Here is a 19,889-nt window from a genome sequence, read left to right on the forward strand (position 1 = left end):
CTCCCCAATTTTAACCCTCTTCCTGTTACTCCGATGTCTGCAAATTTTAACTAGCTTACTACTTAGCAAATGCTATTTGTCTAGAGTTGTGCATTTTTATTCCAGAAGTTTTGTCCAATTAATTGTGTGTCAGTGAAATGCTTTTACCTAAGCCTTAGTCAAATCTCCACCAGGAGCCTGTCTTTATCCTTGACTGTTAAAGACTTCGAACACAGTCCTGTCACTTTTTTTTTTTTGGACCTCCACCTGCTATTGAGGTCTGTAGTCACCCATCTCTCTGACAATTTATCATGTAAGCAAATCTTCTACAAAGTTTCATTATCTCCTCTGTCAAACAATATCTTTCTGGTAAATTAAGGGAAATGCTGATCCTGTTCCAGTTTTCTCTTCCCTATTAAAAAGGAACAGACAAAAATCCCCCAACCATTTTTCTGTCTTTTCACTGGCAAATATTCAGCTGTTTTACTGTGCTAAATATTCAGAGATTTCTGTCTTATTTCTGACTGGTCTTGTCTTGTCTAAATCTTGAATCTAAGCATAGTAGTCTAAAGATTCCTAAACAGTGACTCCACTACAACTTCTGAAATCCAATTGTTGATTTTTCTCTTCTATTCCCAAATTTTGCCTCTTGCTGCTTTTACTTTTTTTATTCTTTCCTCCTTCATGTTTATGGACATGATCTTCATGCTACTCTTCCTCCTACCTGTATCTCACACCCAGGACATGTACATGTTCTTCCTTCCCCAGTGCTTACATTCTGGCAGTCTCCTGGATACAGTTAAGTCCTCTGGCTTGGTATTTCTAACTGTCCTTTCTGTCTTTGGCTAAAATTAGAATCATGTGGCATCTTACACTTTCCTTTTGCTGATGAGCATCATACCAAAGTAAACGTGAAAAGATATACCATGTCATCTTCAAACTGTCATTCTTCAGTTAAGGTTCATGCAGACTTCCTTCTTCCATGAAGGAGATAGTCAAACTTAGATCCCTTGGTCTAGTCAGGCTACTTGTTCATTCTCCAGCTATTTCTCCCTTCAAATGTCTTTGATCCAAGGTGCTTTATCCCTTTTGCCTACCGGTGCTAGGTATGGAGGCCTGAGGCCTCTTCTTTGACCTCTGTAGCAAGCTGCAATGATCAATTCCACAGGTTTTCACAGCTTATGATCAATTATGATCAATTCATTAAGCTTATAACAATTTCACAGTTATGATCAATTTAGTATTTGTAAATTCCCTAATGGGAGCTGATGGACTACCCTCTTCTATCCCATCATGACTGTAGTATACCCATGTGGTAGGGAGTTAAGGTTTTCTTTCAGTGGAAAATGAAGGATGGTACCATCATGTCTCAATACCATTGAGACAATGGTATTGTGTCAATCAAATTTTTGATTCATGAACAGTGGTATGGGTAATATCACACTGCTGTGATGTCATCTACAGAGCTGTAAAAGTTAATAGTCTAGAATAGACTGGTTTAAGTTTTTAACCCTTACAGATAAGAAGTAATTCGTGTATGGAAAAGAAACTGTCATGTTTGTAAATTTTTTGTTACCTCTGTAGCAGATAAGGATATATTGTTTGAAGTTTGCTTTTTTCTTGGAAGAGATTATATTTGTAAGAAAAAGATTTCCATATTTGTCATTCTGTACTGAAAAGTATCTAAAGTAGTTTTATCATTTTAAATCAATAAAGGATGAAGAGGAACATGATGAAGATGCTGATAGTGTTGAAGATGAAGCTGCTAGTAATGAGAGATTTCAAATAAAGGAACGCATTGCCAAGAAACTCAAAATTGATACAAGTGAAAATACTAAACAGCAACTTCAAGAGGAAGTAACCAAGACAGAAAGGAAAACAACTAGTCGCAGGTAAGGATTGTGTTGTTTGGTAGATGTTTTTCTTTAGACTGCTTACAGTTTTAGGATTTTCATAATTTATTGATTCCTTGTATGGGAGTTTTATTTTTCCCCGTGAGTTAGAAATAAAGTGTCTTTATGTGTATTTGTCAGTCTTTACTTTGTCTTTCTTCTCAGTTGTAAGATTGAATTTAGCAGCTCTTTACGTGTGTTAACACATAGTAGTAACACATAGTAGGTGCCCACCACTGAGACTCACAGAAAGGAGGGTCATCCATATCACAGTACTCACCCTGCAGTGTACCAACTTTCCAACGCTGCAGCAGTCACATCCGTTTTTCTCTGCAGACATAACAGCATGGATTCCTGTCATGTAATTTGGTTATGCCAGTGTTTGTGAACATCCCTTCCAACTCATATGATCCTTCTTCTCACCACTTTTCATACTGATCATGATGTCACAGGGCCTGAAATACTTCTTTTGTCAACTGGGGCCACCTGTCCTGGTTTTGTCTTCTCATACCTCCCAGGCATTCCAGTTCTCCTGCTTTCAGTACAAAGAGCAAAAAAGTCTGGCTCTTTGTAAAACAGCTCTGTGTTCAACACGAGTCCAAAGCATATCCTCATGCTGGCTACTGCAGAAAAAAATGACTCTACCTCAGCTGAAACCAGCATGAAACTCTGATTCTGGAGCACTAGATTTCTATTTTTCAGTTTTCCTTTCTCTCAGTAAGAGCAGTACATATTAGTACATACAGCAGTACATATAGCATAAATTGCAGTGCATAAAATAGAGTATCATGATTTTATGGCTATGTTAGATATAACTAGGTATTTTTTTAAAGAACATGCACAAACCATCTTGTAAAACAGACTTCCTGACTTTTATTTCTGTTGTCTTTGAAGTTGTGATGTGTGTTGCTTTGGGAATTGGTGGCTGTAGTAGATGGTCCCCAGATCCCTACTGTAGACAGATGGTCCCCAGGAAGTAGAGATCAGTGAGGATGATGAATAACTTCAATCCCAAAATCTGGTTGCTAGTCTTGTGGTTGAGATTGATGCAATCTTCTGAGACTCAGTGAACTGTTCTTGGTTGGGGAGAATAAACAATTACCGTTCAGCATTAGATAGCCATATGCAGTAGGGCAGGCTTAGAAATTTGAAGGTCTCTAAGAAAAGCTCTCTCTGAAAAAGAGCCTTGAACTGTATGGCAGCCAAAAAACTTCTTTACAGCAGCAAAGGGCTTTGGAAGCTGTACGTGTTTACTGCCTATCTATTTGTTCAACTACCTGTGCATCAATCTGTTCAATTGTCCCTGGGGTTTTATTAGAATGGCTGCTGGGAACAAAATTGACTAAGGTGTAATAGCAAGTCTGTAGCATGAAGAGAATAAGAGGCATGAGGATACCCATAGGAATGAGGTACAAAAAGCCCAAGCTAGCATCATGTTGTAGCTAATTTTAAGAGACATTTGTGTAGTCAGTCTGTAAGCTGCTGGCTCTACATGTGGTAGATCAATGTGCTCTTTTTGTGGTTATTCTGTTCTTTCAGGGAAGCAGTAGTAATAGTATTAAAGCCAAATGGGCTATCTTAACTCAGAAGAGGGTTTTATTGGTTGTATTTTTAGCAGTTGGGAGCCATAGCCTTAGGAAATACTGCTTAGTATCACAAGTAACATAAATTTCTAGACTTACTGTTTTCCACGTAATTGTCTGCAGTCCTCTGGCCTGAAAAATCAAAGGCACGATATTGTTTGTTATAAATAATGTGGTTTTACATTTGAGGTCTGTTTAGATAAAGTAAGATAAACAATATCAAGTTTCATTGTCTGAAATAGTGACTATTTTCTCAGTGTACTGGCAACGTTCAATAATATACACATGGATGTTCACCACCTACTGTACTCAAAGCCTGTGTTGATCAGAGGCAGAGATGTGCAAGGTGTAAATATCAAACAAAAACTTAGATGGACTATCCACAGCTTGAGGGTAATGTCTACTGACATCATAGGGTGAAGAAACTTCTGATATCTATCAAAATTTCTTCTAATCAGATACTTAAATGTGCTGGTAGAATAATTGAACTTCTAACAACATTTGTTTCAGAGTACCGTTTTTAACATGCATGATGTCTTCTGCAAAACTGTATTCATTTGTATCAGTTTCTTTTAATCCAAATGCATTTGTGAGGTCTGTTTTAGAGAAGCAGTATGGAAACAATAGATACTTTCTCAAATTCACGGTGCTGAGATCCAATACCACTTCTAAATGCAGCCATACTTGAAGTGCTTGAATAGTAAAGTTAATTTTGGTCATTTCAGTATGCATTTTAACCTCTTGTGTATATTTTTAAAATAGCTTTTTTTTTTGACAACTTTGTATTAGATAAGGAAACTTGAGAAAAAGAGCCTCCCAGTCATTCTGGCAAGTTGTTAGAGAAGTTCTGTTGGTCTGGGGTTTTTAGAAAGCTTAAACCTAAACTTCACACTGTAAAACAGCTACTTACATATAGGAATGTTTAGAGATAGAAGAAGTGTTTGCCATCATTGCATAAGTAATAAAATTTCTCAGCATTGCATTGGGTTTGTAAAATGGCGGTGGCTTGAGATGACCATCTGAAGACTTCAGAGTAAATAGCCCTCTTGTAGTCTGGTAATTAAAAATATTTCTTCTACATTTCTTTTCATCCTGTAGGTGGAGCTCGGATGCTACACATTTCTGCTTACTAGCTTTAAAAATTTTCAGTGCTTATTATTTGCAAGACATGCAATGTGGGGTGAAATACAGTGGACTGTACAGTTTTTCACTGTATAATCAAGTTCACTTGATTTTACACACACCTTTTTATGGGTGTGATATTAACACATGTGATCACACCTTTGATTTCACACACCTTTTCATGGGTGTGATATTAAATGTCAATATGAAATAAGTGCCTGTAATAGCTGAAAAATTGAGGAAGAGAAGCTGACTTTTTGAGTAGTTAATGTCATTTGAATTTAATTTGGCATTTCCTCTTGTATATTTTCTCTTAATAATCCTATAATTTGCTGTTGAACTAAATAATCACATTTATTTTGTTTTGCAAACTATTACCATCCCAAGGAGATGAATAGTAGTAAATACTACTACTACTACTATTAACTACTTTAATAATTATTAAAGTAGTTAATAGTAGCTCTATTGGCACTCCTTTGCATTCCTGTTATTTTCTTATATCCATTTGCTATGGATGAAATAAATCCTATGTGAAGCTTTACATATTTTCTGTGCATATATAAGTAATTAGTTCCTTCATCCTTAAAGCAGAAATGTATAACAGTTTTTAAGAGGTGCTTCCTAAGGCTTAGTTTTTTTATTGAAAGACAACATAAAATAACTTGGACAAAAGCTTACACCCCCACAGTCCTGTCACCTAGACACAATCATAATAAAAATAGTTAATAATGCCAGGCAGGGTTTCAAGTTCATGGTAAATCCAGTTTAGACCATACAGTAAAAATTGAATATTGTCAAGACACCTCAGCATTTTCTTGGCATCAACATGAATAAACATTGCCACACTGAGCATGCGAGTTTGCTTTTCTAAGGTGCTCATATAGTACTGTGGTGTGGAAAAGCCAAAGGTAATCTTACATGATCACATGGAAATCTTTTTTAAAAGATCTTGAAATCAATTTTTTTCTCTTTATAAATCTGCAGTTTTTATAAATTATGAGTTATGTACTTTATAAATTAATAATTTATGCTGAAATATGTTGTTTTAAATGTATTTATTGTGTGATTGTTACCTTGTGCTTATAATGCAAGCATTGCACAGTGAAAAGTAGTAAAAATGTGTATTTATATGTTTCTACTTATTTAAACTTAATCTAGTGTCTCATGTTGTGTTCAGCAACTACTTTTCTGTCAATGTTGGCTGTTAATAAATATAATAATGTGATGCAAATACCATATATTTAGAGCTACTTACTTACTTTGGAATGTTAAGTTTTATCTGTTTCTATATTAACAGATATATTTCTTCACAAAACTACTATTTTAAATTTAATAACTGTACTTCTAATCCTACCAGCATTTTCTTAAACTAAGGGTAACTTACTATCAGACTTTGTCCAACGATAGAGTTTGTCTCCTGGTTTTCCAGTTTAGCACCAAAAAACAGACATTATATGTTAGTCAAATTGGCTTTTGAGGTTCTGAATAGAAACTCTTTTTGCAACTGGCTTCAAACGTCACTGTACCTAGAGAACTGCTGCTGTTTTCATACAGCAAATTCAGGTATTTTTTTAAGTGTTTTAAGCCAAATGAGACAATTAGATAAACTGTGTATCTCATGCCGTAATTTACTGCCAGTTACCCTTGTATTGAACTCACTGTTTGGCTACAGCTGAACTGGAAAGGCGTTCCAACATAATTTTTTTTTAGATATCAAGGGAGCATAGTTTGCTCCATATTTAATCAGTGAGTGTATTCTCTTCCAGTATTTAGATACATGATTCCTAATGGTACCTCTTCCAGTTTTACATTTTAACTTGTCTGGGTTCAGCTTGTAGCCACTGAATTACTTTTTGCTGTGCCTTTTTCTGAAGTTCACTTCAGCAGGCTGTATTTTCTCTTACTTCTACCACTTAAATTCCAATTGAGTCCTTTCAATAAGCTGTAGACATTGAGTTTTTTCTGGCTTTCACAGTAAGAAAATTTTTTCTAGTCTTCAAATTACTTTATGGTTTGGGTTCTTTTCCATCTCCAATTTTCCAACATTCTTTAAATCTCTTTCATCATTAATCTCTTACTAGCTTTAATAATGCTGTATGCAGAGAGCAGCAACTTTTTTTTTTTTTACTTCCCTTTCCCTGGTTATTCACAGGTTGACCATGTCAGCCCTTCTTACAAGTATTCAACTGATATCACTTAGGTTGCTTGGGCTTTTCAGTTTCTTTTCAGTCATTGCTCTCTGAGAATTAGTTTGTCATTTTCTCTGTTTTTTAGTTCCTAGATTTTGGCAATTAGATATTCAGGTTTTGTTTTATTCAGCAAGCCCAGGTTGCCTAGCAGTTCTGATATGACAGTTTGCTACTGTGACAGTTAGTGCAATTCACTGCTAATGGATTTAGTAGAGTTCCCTGGAGTGAATAGGTATATATCTACTCAGTGGGTTATGTGCCTCTGGCAACTACTTTAAGCAATAACTTTGTAATCTAATTCTTGAAGATGGTCTTTTAGCCTGTTTTGTGTTGCTATTTTTTTTAAGACTTCCTTACATGTACGTACTGGGAAGCACATTTTCAGCTTTTTTGGATTGACTCTAAAATTAGCCAAGTTAGTAGCCAGTCAGGAACTTATGCTTAGTTCTATTAAGAAACTCCCTGATAGCATTGTGTCAAAATTTATATGCTGCTCTGAAACCTAAATTTCCCCTCTCAATTTTTTCGCAAAATGAAACTCATTGTAATCTGAATTTTAACAATGCCAAGTGCAAGGTGCTGCACCTTGGTCAGAGCAATCTTAAGCACAAACACAGGGTGAGCATAAAATGGATTGAGGGCCACCTTGAGGAGAAAACTGGGGGATGCTGGTTGGCAAGAAACTTTACATGAGCTGGAGACATGCATTTGCTGCCCAGGAAGCCAACTGGGCTGCTTCAAAAATATGGCCAGCCAAGCAAGGGAGGTAAGACCTGTATGGAAGAAGGTAATAAACTTTTTAGCAGGGTCTTTTGCAATAAGAATAAGAGGCAATGGTTTTGTTTGGTTTTTTTTGTTTTTTTTTTTTTCTTTTTTCAAAAAAGAAAGGGTTGATTTATATTAGATTTAACAAAGATGTTTTTTACAATGAGGGTGGTGAAATGCTGAACTGGTTGTCCAGAGAGGTGATGGATGCTCCACCATGCAGTTTGTTCAAGGTCTGGCAGAACAGAGCTCTGAGCAACCTGATCTAGTTGCAGATGTCCCTGCCCATTGTAGAGGCTTGGAGACAATAACTGTTAACTATCCCTTCCAACCCGAACCATTCTAAGATTCTTCCTCTTGAATCTCCTTCCAACCCAAACCATTCCATGGTTCTGTATCCCTTGTTAAGGCTAGTGCTTGTGTTTCATGGGGAAATTGTGAATACTTTTATTTTATTAAAAATCATTAATTCTGTATTTCAAAAAAGGCTTGTTCACTCTGTGTTTAATACGCTGCATTTGTTTGGATGTTCTTTTAAAACTAGGAGCCATCGTTAGTAATAAACTGGCAAAACAGCTTGTGTTGTTCAATTTTAACTTAATTTGAAGCGGGCCATTTTGACACTAAGTGTCCAAAGCTTTAAACAATTTATATTCAAATGGATAAATTACAACTTTATGCAAAAGTAGCTATTTAATCACATACTGAAATAACTTTAAATAATATTGAGTAAAATTTTACCAGTATTTCTGTAAGAGTGCAAAAGCTCCTATAATGATGAACTTCAAGAGAGCAAATAAATAAGTCCTATTTCAATTCAGAGTATTGAAATGTTTCTCTTAAAATCGTAACTTTCAGTGGCCTTTATTACACTAAACATATTTAGGACTGGTCTAAGTGTTCTACTTGTTGTTCTTCAGTGGTTAATATATTTCCATTTCTGTTCTATCACTCTTGGTTTGAATTGTTATTTGAAAAGCTTCTTGGAGAAGTACTAGGCATTGAAATGTGCTGATACATATAGAGAACAACATGGCAGTATTTTAGTCTTTTTGTTCTGTGTCTTGATTGAACTGTTTCCAAGCAGAATTTTATAAGGTTAGTTACTTGCATTAGATACAGTATGTCAAGAACACTAGCTTTCTCTTAGCTCTTCATATTAGACTGTTTTTCTCTTTCATCTTATAAATTCTTGAGAAGGTATTAGTTCAAGCATGCAAACTTGGCTGTGAAGACCTGACAACATTGTAGGAGATAATGCAAGTAGTACCTTACCCCTACATATTTTCAGTGTGTACCAGAACAGTGCTCTTTCACTAGAGAAGCACTTTATGGAAATCTGAGCAGGACTCAGCCTCAGTGAAGGGGTAGAATTTGGATTATTATTGAAAGTAATTCCATTATTTATAAATTGACTTTACAGCATAAGGACCGGGAAAGCACCTGCCAGTTGTCAAGATCAACACATTTTTCAGGCATTACGCTGTAGTTAAAGGTGCTCCAACATACAATCCTTGCCTCACATGCCAAACTCAGCTTGTACTCAGAGCACAAGTGGGGCTCTACCTTTGAGGAGTTCTGAAGATTATGTCAGAAATAAAGTAGACAAAATGTCACATGCCTCCAGTGACATGCCCTTTGCAGATGGGACTCTCCTGAATTCTAAATACATTTAACATTGTTTTACCAAAGAGTGTAACTTGTGTTAACGCTACCTTGTGTTTTATAGCCACAGCAATGATATGCAGATATGCATAAGCTGAAGCTAACTGAAAACTTTTTTTTTTCTCCTGTGGTGCTAAGAAGAAGCACAGACACTAACTGGTAGAAATTCATTGGCTAGGTAGCAAAAACAGTGGGAATGGAAAGTAACCTGAAAAAGGAACTTATTTTTTATGTATTCTTTTAAAACCCAGTTTTGACTGTGTTAATACAATAGCAGTTCTAAGTTTCTGCCTTTCAGAAGGTATAAATACTTCCACATATTTGTAATTTATAAACTGAACTTTCTCTTTGCTTCTCTTCTGGAGTTCTTTGGCATCTATGAAGATGTCTTTATACACCAGAGCCCCAGGAAAAGAATGTTAGACACTTTTATAGTGCTTCGCTTGATACTGACTATGGCAAATGTTAAACTAGAAAATCACACACACACACAAATTCACTACAGATGTAAAGAGAAAAAAGGAAGAGACTTGGTTTTATATATTCCAAGTGTGAAAGAAGGGAAATGTTTTCAGAGTATTTTGGTTTGGTACTGATATCCTGATTTTGTAATTATATTGTATACAGTCACCCACAGGTCATGCATTCTTACAGTCATACTTACCTACATGTCAGATGTTTATTTTGATAGGATTCTATGTTAATTCATGTGTATTTTGTATGCTTTGAGTGACTTGTCATAGTATATAAATTCAAAAAGGATTTGAAAAGAATTTGATTTGGACTGGAATTTGATAATAATTTTATGGTATGAGGATGAAGGAGAGAAAAGAATATTTTGGTGAAAACAACAGAAAACATTCTTACCCTTGGGATTGAGCAACTTTTTCTTTTTAAGACTGTCTCAAGAGATCTTCTTTTCCTGTCCACTTGGCCTGGTTTTCTTGCCAATTTTTGTACAACTAGAATATTCTACTTGCTTGTGGCGTTCTCTGTAGAATAGATTGCTTACACAATCTCAATATATCAAATTCTAAAAAGTCAGCTACAAATGCTTACACAATCTCAATACATCAAATTCTAAAAAGTCAGCTACAAAAACCAAGGCCAGAAGTAAGCTGTCATGGACAAGAGACTTCTAAGCAAGTTCTAGTGGTATAGAAGGTGGGCATGACCTTCTGTCCACAGTGTACTGTGTAAAAGATATCAGTCTTACAGTGGAATGGGAGAAGCCTCTTGCTGGGACTAGAGCCTTGAATGACATTTACTCTTGTTTTAATCTTTATATATTTTCTCAAGTCATTTTGTTATTAGTTTTTTTCTCATCTTCTGCACTAATCTCATAGCATGAATGCTTTAAAATATATTTATTTGATATTTTCTTTTGCTTTACATATTTCTTTTCCTCAGTGCAGAGGATCACTCACTTCAGTCTATTTTTTTGCAAGGATAGCAATAATATTTGGTTTATCAAAGTGTAATGTTTCATATTTTTCTTTAATATATTCCTAAGTAATTTTTCAACTGATGGTAGTGTCTCTGTAATTGTTTAAGAAACTGTAAACAATTACCTAATTTTCCTTTAGTAAAAATGAGTTTTGAAGTTTTCTGCAAGTTTAAGAATCTAGTGTTTCTTTCAATCTGCATTTTTATATTTTATTCAAGAAATTCAGTATTTTGGACACATATTACTGACAGAAAAAAAACCAATTGCTCCAGAATTGTTTTCAGCAATAGATTTATATTCTGAATAAGCCTGTTTTCTTAGTGCTAAAGATTGCATGATTGACCTATTCTTTTCAAAATAATGTAAATTTTTCTCCCTTCTTTACGTTAATAATATTCATTGTAAAGATAGAATAATCCCAGACACACTCTTTGTAGAGTTAATGATTGGCAGTAACTTAAAAGCAGACTATACCATATTAAACACAAGCCCAGATTGTTTGGGCACAAAAACCAGAATCCCAGCACTGAGATTTTTCTTGGCTAAGCATCAAAGCCTGTTAATAGGTAGAGTGTTAGGCTAGGACAAAGACGGGATTGTTACTGTGGTATATTTCATCCTGCTGCTACTTGGCAAGAATCAGTGTATTTTTAGGTGAAGTTTGTGTGTGCATTTGTCTAGTCACCTGGAAAAAGGATGCGTATATGACCCGTGAAAATGCAGTTAGCATAACGGGAGGTGAGAATGTGTAATCCTTATTATACAGTGAATTGGTAGCACTATATAGTGGGCAAGATACTATTTCAAAGAGTTGGAGAGTTCTCAGTTGTTTAGCTGCACATGTGATTGTTTTATTCTTGTAACATAACAAGATGGATTTAGCAGTGGTATAGCCATGTACTTTTTAATTGCTAAATGTTCATGCGCCATTTCCTTTCTTTGTTTCAACAGAGCTGAGTACCATGGGAAGAGACTTTTTGAGGGTTTTCTTTCTATGATATATTTTTTGTAAATATGAGTGGTATATCTTAAAGTGGCACTGAAGTGAAGGATGACTGGAGTATGCTCAAACAGTTTCTTTAAACATCGCATCTGCTGTTTAACTGTAGACATTCAATCTATATTAAAATTCAATATTTTTATTATTTGTACATGCCTTTCTACAGAGCCAAGCAGGTAATAAGTATTTTTAATATAGTGTAGAAGAAGTGATGGTGGTTACCAGATTCTGGTTACGGAATGTTTATAATGAGTAATGGTTTATAAATAAAAAGAAAGGAATTAAATTATTACCTAAAAAGTTGTGTTACATTTCTGATAATTAGTAAGTGATAGAGTATTCTAATTTGATAATTTGATAATAGTGAAACAAAATAAATTACAAAACTTTCTGATCTGAATCACAGAATGGGTAAGGTTGGAGGGCTTGAATAAAATCTGAATCAACATGAATAAAGGAAACCCAACTTGAATCCTTATAAGGGTATATCTGCTTCTAATGAGAAGAAGCTGTTTATCTTATAAAAGTGGAAAACATCCAGAAAGCCTGAACCTTGAGAGGGTAAGGCAGAAAAGACTGCTATGATCATTTCATCCAGTGATTTACCTAATAGAGCATACAAGCCTCCTAAATTCTTTTATCTCATTCTTATCTTTTGGTGGAAAAAAAATCCTGTTTTAATGTAAAGAATATACCCCACAAAAATTTTTTTTTGTACTTGCCCTTCTTATTAAGTAAGACAATTACCTTACTTAAAATGCTACTACTTTTCAGTCTTTTTTGCTCCTCTTGGACCCTTTTTCACTCATCTGCTAGCCTTCTATTAGCATATCTTTATTTGCAAATTCTACCAAATTTCTCTTGGACTTTGGTGCGTCAGGAAGATTGAGCATTAACCTTCTTTTGTGGCATTTTACAGTTTTCCCCAGCTTTCGTTATATGTCAGTTTAATCAAATATTATGCTGTGGTTTTTTTCTTCACAGAAGACAGTTTGATAGTTATCTTTTCTTTGTGTCTGCAAGTAGTAGAAATAATTTTTTAATTAATCTAAGTTACAGTTCTGTTATTTTTGCTGAAGAACACTTTGTCACTCTGAGGCATATAATTATCAGAGTTATATTTTCTTATTGTAAAGAATAACATTACTGGTTCTCTAAATTTTTCCTCCCATTTTATTCACAACCAGTGTTCCTCGTGGCTCAAAGAAAAAAGCCTCTAAAAAGCACTCAGAAGCAAACTGCATGACCATGTTGTTCCGTTTTTTCCTCTGATGCTTATTTTTACTTGCTTTTCTTTCTGTTTAGGGATAATTCAAGAAAACAGAAAAATATGTCATTCTCAGATATCATATCGGCCTTTCTCTGATATTTGAACAGAAAGAGCTATTGAATCTTTTTTTTCTTCTCTACATTTTAAGTCCTTTTCTTTTTTTGGAGGGGGCTTTTAATCCCTAACATAAAACGACAAATAAAACGACAAACACAAAACAATAATGTAGGGGGGTTTCTGTATGTGCTCAGAGATGAATGTCTGTATATCTTCAGCTGTGTCTGTTGTTGTAAATAAATGGACAATGATTGCTAAACCATCAGTTTTCTATGTAAAAATATTTTTAACTTGTGAAATAAAATCTGAGGCTTTTTTTTTTTTTTCCTATATGGTCCCATTTTTTGATTCAGGCCTTTTGCAGCAAATTACGAATACCCATCTTTACACTTTATTCCGTACAGTTGTTTATTCTTTGTATTTTCCTGGACCTTAAGTATAAAATTCATGACACTGGTTAAATCAAAGTATAAAGCCAAATATCATGTGTTCGTGGCATCTTTTTAAGTAAAATTTTTATTATAAAGTAATGTGGGAGGGTTTTGTTTTATGTTAAAAGCTGTAAATATGGGTGACTGTGAATGAACATCCAAGAGAAAAATGATTTGGTGAATTCATGTAGCTTCTCCTTATTCTGCTGGAGATTACTGTTGTCTTAAATACCTTTGTCAAAATACCTTTACTAGTAGTTGTGCCAGGTATTACTAGTTTCTGTAGAGCATAGCATTTTGTGGAGTCTGCCTTTTCTACCAAGAAGGTCTAAGAGGTTTGGACTAACACTACAGAATGGCTGTTACTCTCAGGGGTTATTTGGATATTATAGCATCTGGCATGAGGAAATAACTCTGGTAATACAAGTAGCACTGTTAATGGCAGTGGGACTAGCAGTTCAAAATACACAATTTCATGGAGCTGGCTATAGCATGTGAATTTTCATTTCACAGTTTGCTCCTTTCACTGTGACATGTTTTCTAGGTCTCCCGGGTATCAGAGCTCTGAGATTAGTGGCACTGCCCCTTCACTTTCCAGTGAATTAGGGCATGCTTTGAGGCATCAGACAGATAAGGACCATAAAAGTGAGCAGGAGAGAATAATGTAGAATGCTGTTATGCTCTTGTCCACTCATTTCTAGCTAAGGGATACTACAAAAGAAGGACATATTGCTGCACAAGCTAATGAGAAGTGAGTCTGACTTTTAGTGGATTTTCTGCATTACTAAAGAAATGGGTCTTAACTGTCTGCAAAAAGAACTCAGCTTTAAAAGTTGTATAAGCCACGTTACTTCAGTGTAGAATGGAAGTCTTAAAATCATGCCCAGCCTATCAGATAACATGTGGAGACATGCTGTGTGTTCTTGCACACATTCTTAGAGTGGGATTGACTCTTTTGGAGTACATGATGGTGTGTGGAGTCAGTGTGGCTTATTGAGTCCTGCAAAATCTAGGCTGTGCCCAGCTATATCTCTCTCCATAGTGTATTTAAACCTGCAGAATGTGGAATGTACTGAGATATACTCACTTGGGAGAAGTGGGGTGGAAAGGTAATTAACAAAACCAACCAACCAACAAAATGAATGCATTATTAAAAAAAAGGCAACCAAGCAAAAACCCACAATAAACACAACAATGTAATTCTTACCACCATTTCCATTAGTTCACATTTTGGCTCATTGTGCACCTGAAATTTTGTGATCCTCTCAGTAAAAAGGTTAATGCACATTGTTTGACAATTTCCCGAGCTAGGGAACAGCAAAGCATACCATAGTCACAGTTGGATAATTTCATAATAAAATCGCTTTTTAATGAGAAGTGTATCAGCAGTACAGGCCTTTTGAAGTTGTTAAGTTTGGCTGATAAGCATCCATACTGAGCTCATTGATGGAAAAGCATTATTTGCTGAACGAGCCTCATGCTTAAGACTGGAAGTCATTGTTACGTCATTTCTTGGTTAATTGGCTGCACCTGTGATTTGTTAACAGCTCTAATCCAGTGGTCTCTGAACCACGTGTGGAAAGGTCAGCAGGAGAGAGTCGGGTGCACTGTGAAGCATTGTTAGAGGTAATCTTAGTTTGGCAACTTGTCATGCCTGTTAAGTTCAGATTGTCACTTTTCAGCTATGGTGTGAGCTTCTCAAAATGAGAATGGTGCAGAGAACTGGAAAATGAAGTCTGTTGTTCTTTTCCTGCAAGGCAATGCTTAGTTAAGAACACAGGGATTTTTAAGAATGTATTAATTTGTAGGTTTCTCTTTTGTAATGAAAAATTATTTACAACTTTGTTCTTATTTGAATAAGTTTACCTAACTGAAACATCTCTTGTAACATTCCTTATTAAATAGAAACAATCTTGCTAAAAGTTATGATACCAGCAAATCATAAAATTGTAGGGTAGGTTGGAAAGGACGTAAAAAGATCACCTAATCTGACACTCCTGCAGTTAACAGGGATATCTTCCGCCATATTATTTTACTCAGAGCCCTGACCAGCTTGACCTTGAATGAACCCCAGGGATGGGATTTTTTTGTCCACTTTTCTGGGCAATCTGTTTCAGTGTTTCACTGCACCTATTGTAAAAAATGTCTTCCTTACATCTAGTCTGAAGCTGCACTGTTTTAGCTTAAATCTGTTATCTCTATCCCAACAGGTCCTGCTGTAAAAAGACTATCTCCATCTTTTTCATAGAACCCTTTAGATACTGAAGGTTACCCCAGAGCCTTCTCTTCTCTAGGCTGAATAACCTCAACTCTTTAAGCATTTTTTCGTTGGATAGGTGTTCCAATCCTCTGATCATTTTCATGGGTCTCCTCTGGATCTGCTCCTGCAGGTCCCTGTCCCTCCTGTGCTGTGCCCCCAGAGCGGATGCAGCCCTGCAGGTGGGGTCTCAGCAGAGCAGAGCAGAGGGGCAGAATCCCCTCCCTGCCCTGCTGCCCACCCTGCTCTGGATGCAGCCCAGGACATGGCTGACTGTTTGGGATGCAATTGCACGTTGCTGGGTCAGACCCATCATTTTATCCAGGACATTTCCAAGTTGTTCTTACTGGGGCTGTTCTTATGACACCTTGCAGCACAGGAATCATGTAGGGTTTTTTTTAGAGAAGATATAAGTTGGTGGGATTTTCATGATTGAATTAACATTTGAATATTGATTGTGAGATCACAACATCTAGTTTGGGGTTGTGAGTTGTATATGGGTTGGAGAGTATTTCTGAATGCATGTGGATTATATACTAACCTAGTACAGTGTTTATATTTCATTATTTCCCAAATAATTCCTCAAGAAATAGTGTATGACTTTATGTATAGCATGTCATTGTCACAGAAATGGCATTATGGTAGTACGCTCATTTTAAGTACATGTGTACTGTAATTCACTGTAGATTAAGTATTTATGCCACTTCTGCTGTGGTAGGAGATACGGTCCAAGCTAATTTTATGAATATATTTTCCCCCTATAAGACAGCATTCTCAAACAAGTAGGTTGTGTGACTGTTGCAGTGACTAGAACACAACATGGAAAAAACTCTTATTGTGAATTGAGGTCAGCACTTGCCTAGTCACCACCAGAAAAAGAGGAGGGACTTACTATGTTCAGCTTACTCTGAACTGCAATTTTGTATTTTTATTTTTTAATTTTTTTATTTTAATACTTATTATCTGTGTAACACTCAAACTGAGTCGGCTTCTTCAAGACTAACTTGAGATATTAATTACAATATACTTTGGAGTATTCTGTCAAAATATGCTATTTTTATAATGAACATGTTAGGGAGGCTTCAGATTGTTTCATAGATAATTTATGCCCTCATTTTTTTCTTGCAATTCAACATAGAGCAATTTAGTGCTCATACACAGTAGCCTAAGACAAAAAGTTACCAAATTATTTCTTAGGTAAGTTCATGCTGTTAGCTATTTTTATTACAAAATAAAGTATCTGAAACTAGCCATTTTGTTAAAATATCCATAGAAAAATAGATCACTTCAACCATCTAAAATGTGAAATTGTTTATCAGCATTATATGTTTCACCAAATAAGTGTTTTTTTCTCATCTAAAAAATAAGTGCTTAAATGAAAAATAAAACCTTTAGTCTACTTAAAATAGCTGTATTTCTTATGTCATGATACCCCTTCTATTTCATAGTGAAGACAGTATCTTCACATTAATTATTTTTAGAGGAAAGAGTAATTGAATTAAATTTGACAATAATTTTTAATTTGTTGAAAAGCATAAAAATTGACTTAAAAACTGATTTTTATTTTTAAAAACGAGTGCATGATTCAGTGAAATCAATCCTTTTAATTGAAGCTGTTGGATTTTTTAATAACAACTCTGCCCAGAAAAAAGAGCTGTTAGCTGGTGGAATGTTAACAGATTTTAGGACATTATTAAAGCGCTGTCATGTATCCTTCCTATGTAACTGAATGTAAGCCTCTTTGAAAAAAATATTTATGCCTACAAAGAAAACAGTATTTATATTGCTTTTTGTATTAATCAAAATTCAGTTAAAAGAGTTATTATCTGTTATAAACTGATTTTTGTTTGGCAAATCTTTAACAAAATTATCTGAATAATATGACCATCCTTAATCAGAGACAATTTTTTAATCTCATAATCTATATTCCTCTCCAGGTGAGTAACAGGGGCTGTCCCTCAAATCCTATCTGTAATTTGTATGGTTAGAAGTTTCTCCTGTGAAACTTCCAGTGGACAGACACAAATAAATAGCTTAACTTGTTCAAAGGCATAAAAATACTTCTATTTTGCATCTGCAGAATTTTATCTGCAGTCTGTCCATGGCAGATATATTATTATAAGGTTATTGCAAGGCTTTAGAGTTGTAGTTGTAGCCATTTTCTGATGGTAAGTTCAAGGATTAAGCAGATCCTTTCAAAACTGTGTCATCAGTAAGGTGGTAGAATATTGGTGAGGGAAAAATGCATTCATGGGTGTCTCTTTTAATTCAAGCATTTCCTCCACAAATTTACTGCCCAGTAACCTTTAGGCTCATTGTTGTTTTTTTTTCGTTGACTGATGAAATGATAGTTGGAGGCTGTTGGCGGAAAAAGGATGGTTTTGAATGGTGGCTATTGTTCTGTTAACATAGACCCTCTGGCTAGAGGATCAGCAAGAATGCCTGCTAAGATTAAGTGACAATGTTGTCTCCTGATCATGGAAATAACTTGGTGATAAACTATGACAGTACAAAAAGCCCTAAGGACTTGGGGTGGGAAAAGCTGTATTAATAAATTTCATGTATTGCTCAGCAGAATTCTCACTGAGCTAGCCACTTTATCCACTAGTATCTGTTGGGAAGTAGGAATAAACCTTACTTGTTTGTACTGTTTTGATAATTCTTGAAACAATTACAATTCATGAGGTTCTATTTCTCTCTAGTTTCATGTTACTTTTTTGATAGTAGAACATCCAAGGCATTATCTGGTCCTTAGAAGGAGTTATATAATGTCTATTACATTTATTTAAATGTATTTCCAGTGCTCTTACTGAAATTTGTATCCTAAGGGGCTAAATCATATGTTTGTACTTCACACCTGCATATCTTAGAGTATTTCTTACATTCAGGCTAACTGTAGATAAGCAGTTTGCCATAATTGTTTGATCAGGCTCTGCTAGCCTACTCCAAAAGATACTCAATTTTATTTAAATGCATTTGTGATTCATATAATGCTATACAAACGCATGCTCCAAAATAACTTAGATTTAAAATATTCTGTCATTCTTTAAATATTTTAATGTGTACAGAAGTTTGGAATTCTCAAAGAGAATTCTAAATTCATCTTTACAGTATTTCATCTTTACAGCACTGTGTACTTTAGGAAATTTTATAACAAATGTTGAAACTGTTAATTTAGAATTACAGAATTACTGAGGTTGGTAAAGCCATTAAGATTAGTACGTCCAAACATAAGCCTGACACTCCCAAGTCCTCAACTAAACCATGTCCCTAAGTACCAGTTCTACATACCTGTCTTGTCCATAAATGCAGTGATGCGCAACAGCACAGTGTAAATAGTGAAATTCTTAGGAAGTAATATTTTAATGCAATTTTTAAAGAGATATCTCTATGATTCATATGAATTTGAAGAAGATTTTATGAGCGATGTCATTTTATTTCTTCCTTTTTCTTGTCTCCAGTGATGATTTTTATCAAGTGTATGAGGCTATCCTTTACTATCAGATCCAGATAATGCAAGTTGATATCTGTGTAAGTGGAATGAAATTATCTGTTTTAGAGCAGTTGCAGATGAATGTGTTTTAGAGCTTCCATGGTTCCAAATATTCTGGATAACTTACAGTATTACCAGAATATCACACCTCAGTCTTAAAGTAGGATTGCATGCATTTATTTTATTAAATAATAAGAATTGTTCAGACTTGCACCTGAAGGTTCAAGTAACTTTTTGTGGTTACTCTTACTCTAGTAAATTATTTTTTAAGTTCCTTGAAACTTATTTGAGCCTTATCAATTTTTTTTTACTATTTCATTTTCTGAAAATTTGGCGCATCCTCTTGGGGAACATATTTGTTACAATAGTGGTCTATTTGCAGGCTAAGTCTCTGTTCCATGCATAATCTTTTAATTCCCTTTAGCTGTGCAGAAGGAAGCTTTTGATGTACTCTTGCTCTGATTTTTAAGACTAATCTGAAATACTATTTGAAATACTGTTCTCTCATTTATGTTACCAAAATGTCATCACCCATTCCTTCTTTGCCCAAAGAGGGGCTATCCTATGGGCCAAAGCTGAACGCAGCACAGGATTCCAGGTGTGGCCTCAGCAGGGCCCAGCACAGGGGGACAATCCCTGCCCTGGCCCTGCTGGCCGCAGCATTGCTGATCCAGGCCAGGATGCCATTGGCCTTCTTGGCCCCCTGGGCACAGCCTGGCTCATGTCCAGCTGCTGTCAC

General features: G+C 35.4%; 1 protein-coding gene across 1 annotated transcript in view; it reads left to right on the plus strand.

Annotated features, from left to right (window-relative positions):
• Nucleotides 1-19,889, plus strand: part of CWC27 (CWC27 spliceosome associated cyclophilin) — a 95,180-nt gene that overhangs the window by 12,917 nt on the left and 62,374 nt on the right. The window contains exon 10 of the mRNA XM_063180054.1: nt 1,696-1,871. Coding sequence (XP_063036124.1) covers nt 1,696-1,871 — 176 coding nt within the window. The remainder of the gene's footprint in view (nt 1-1,695; nt 1,872-19,889) is intronic.

Source organism: Melospiza melodia, chromosome Z, assembly GCF_035770615.1.
Source record: "Melospiza melodia melodia isolate bMelMel2 chromosome Z, bMelMel2.pri, whole genome shotgun sequence".
Taxonomy (NCBI): domain Eukaryota; kingdom Metazoa; phylum Chordata; class Aves; order Passeriformes; family Passerellidae; genus Melospiza; species Melospiza melodia.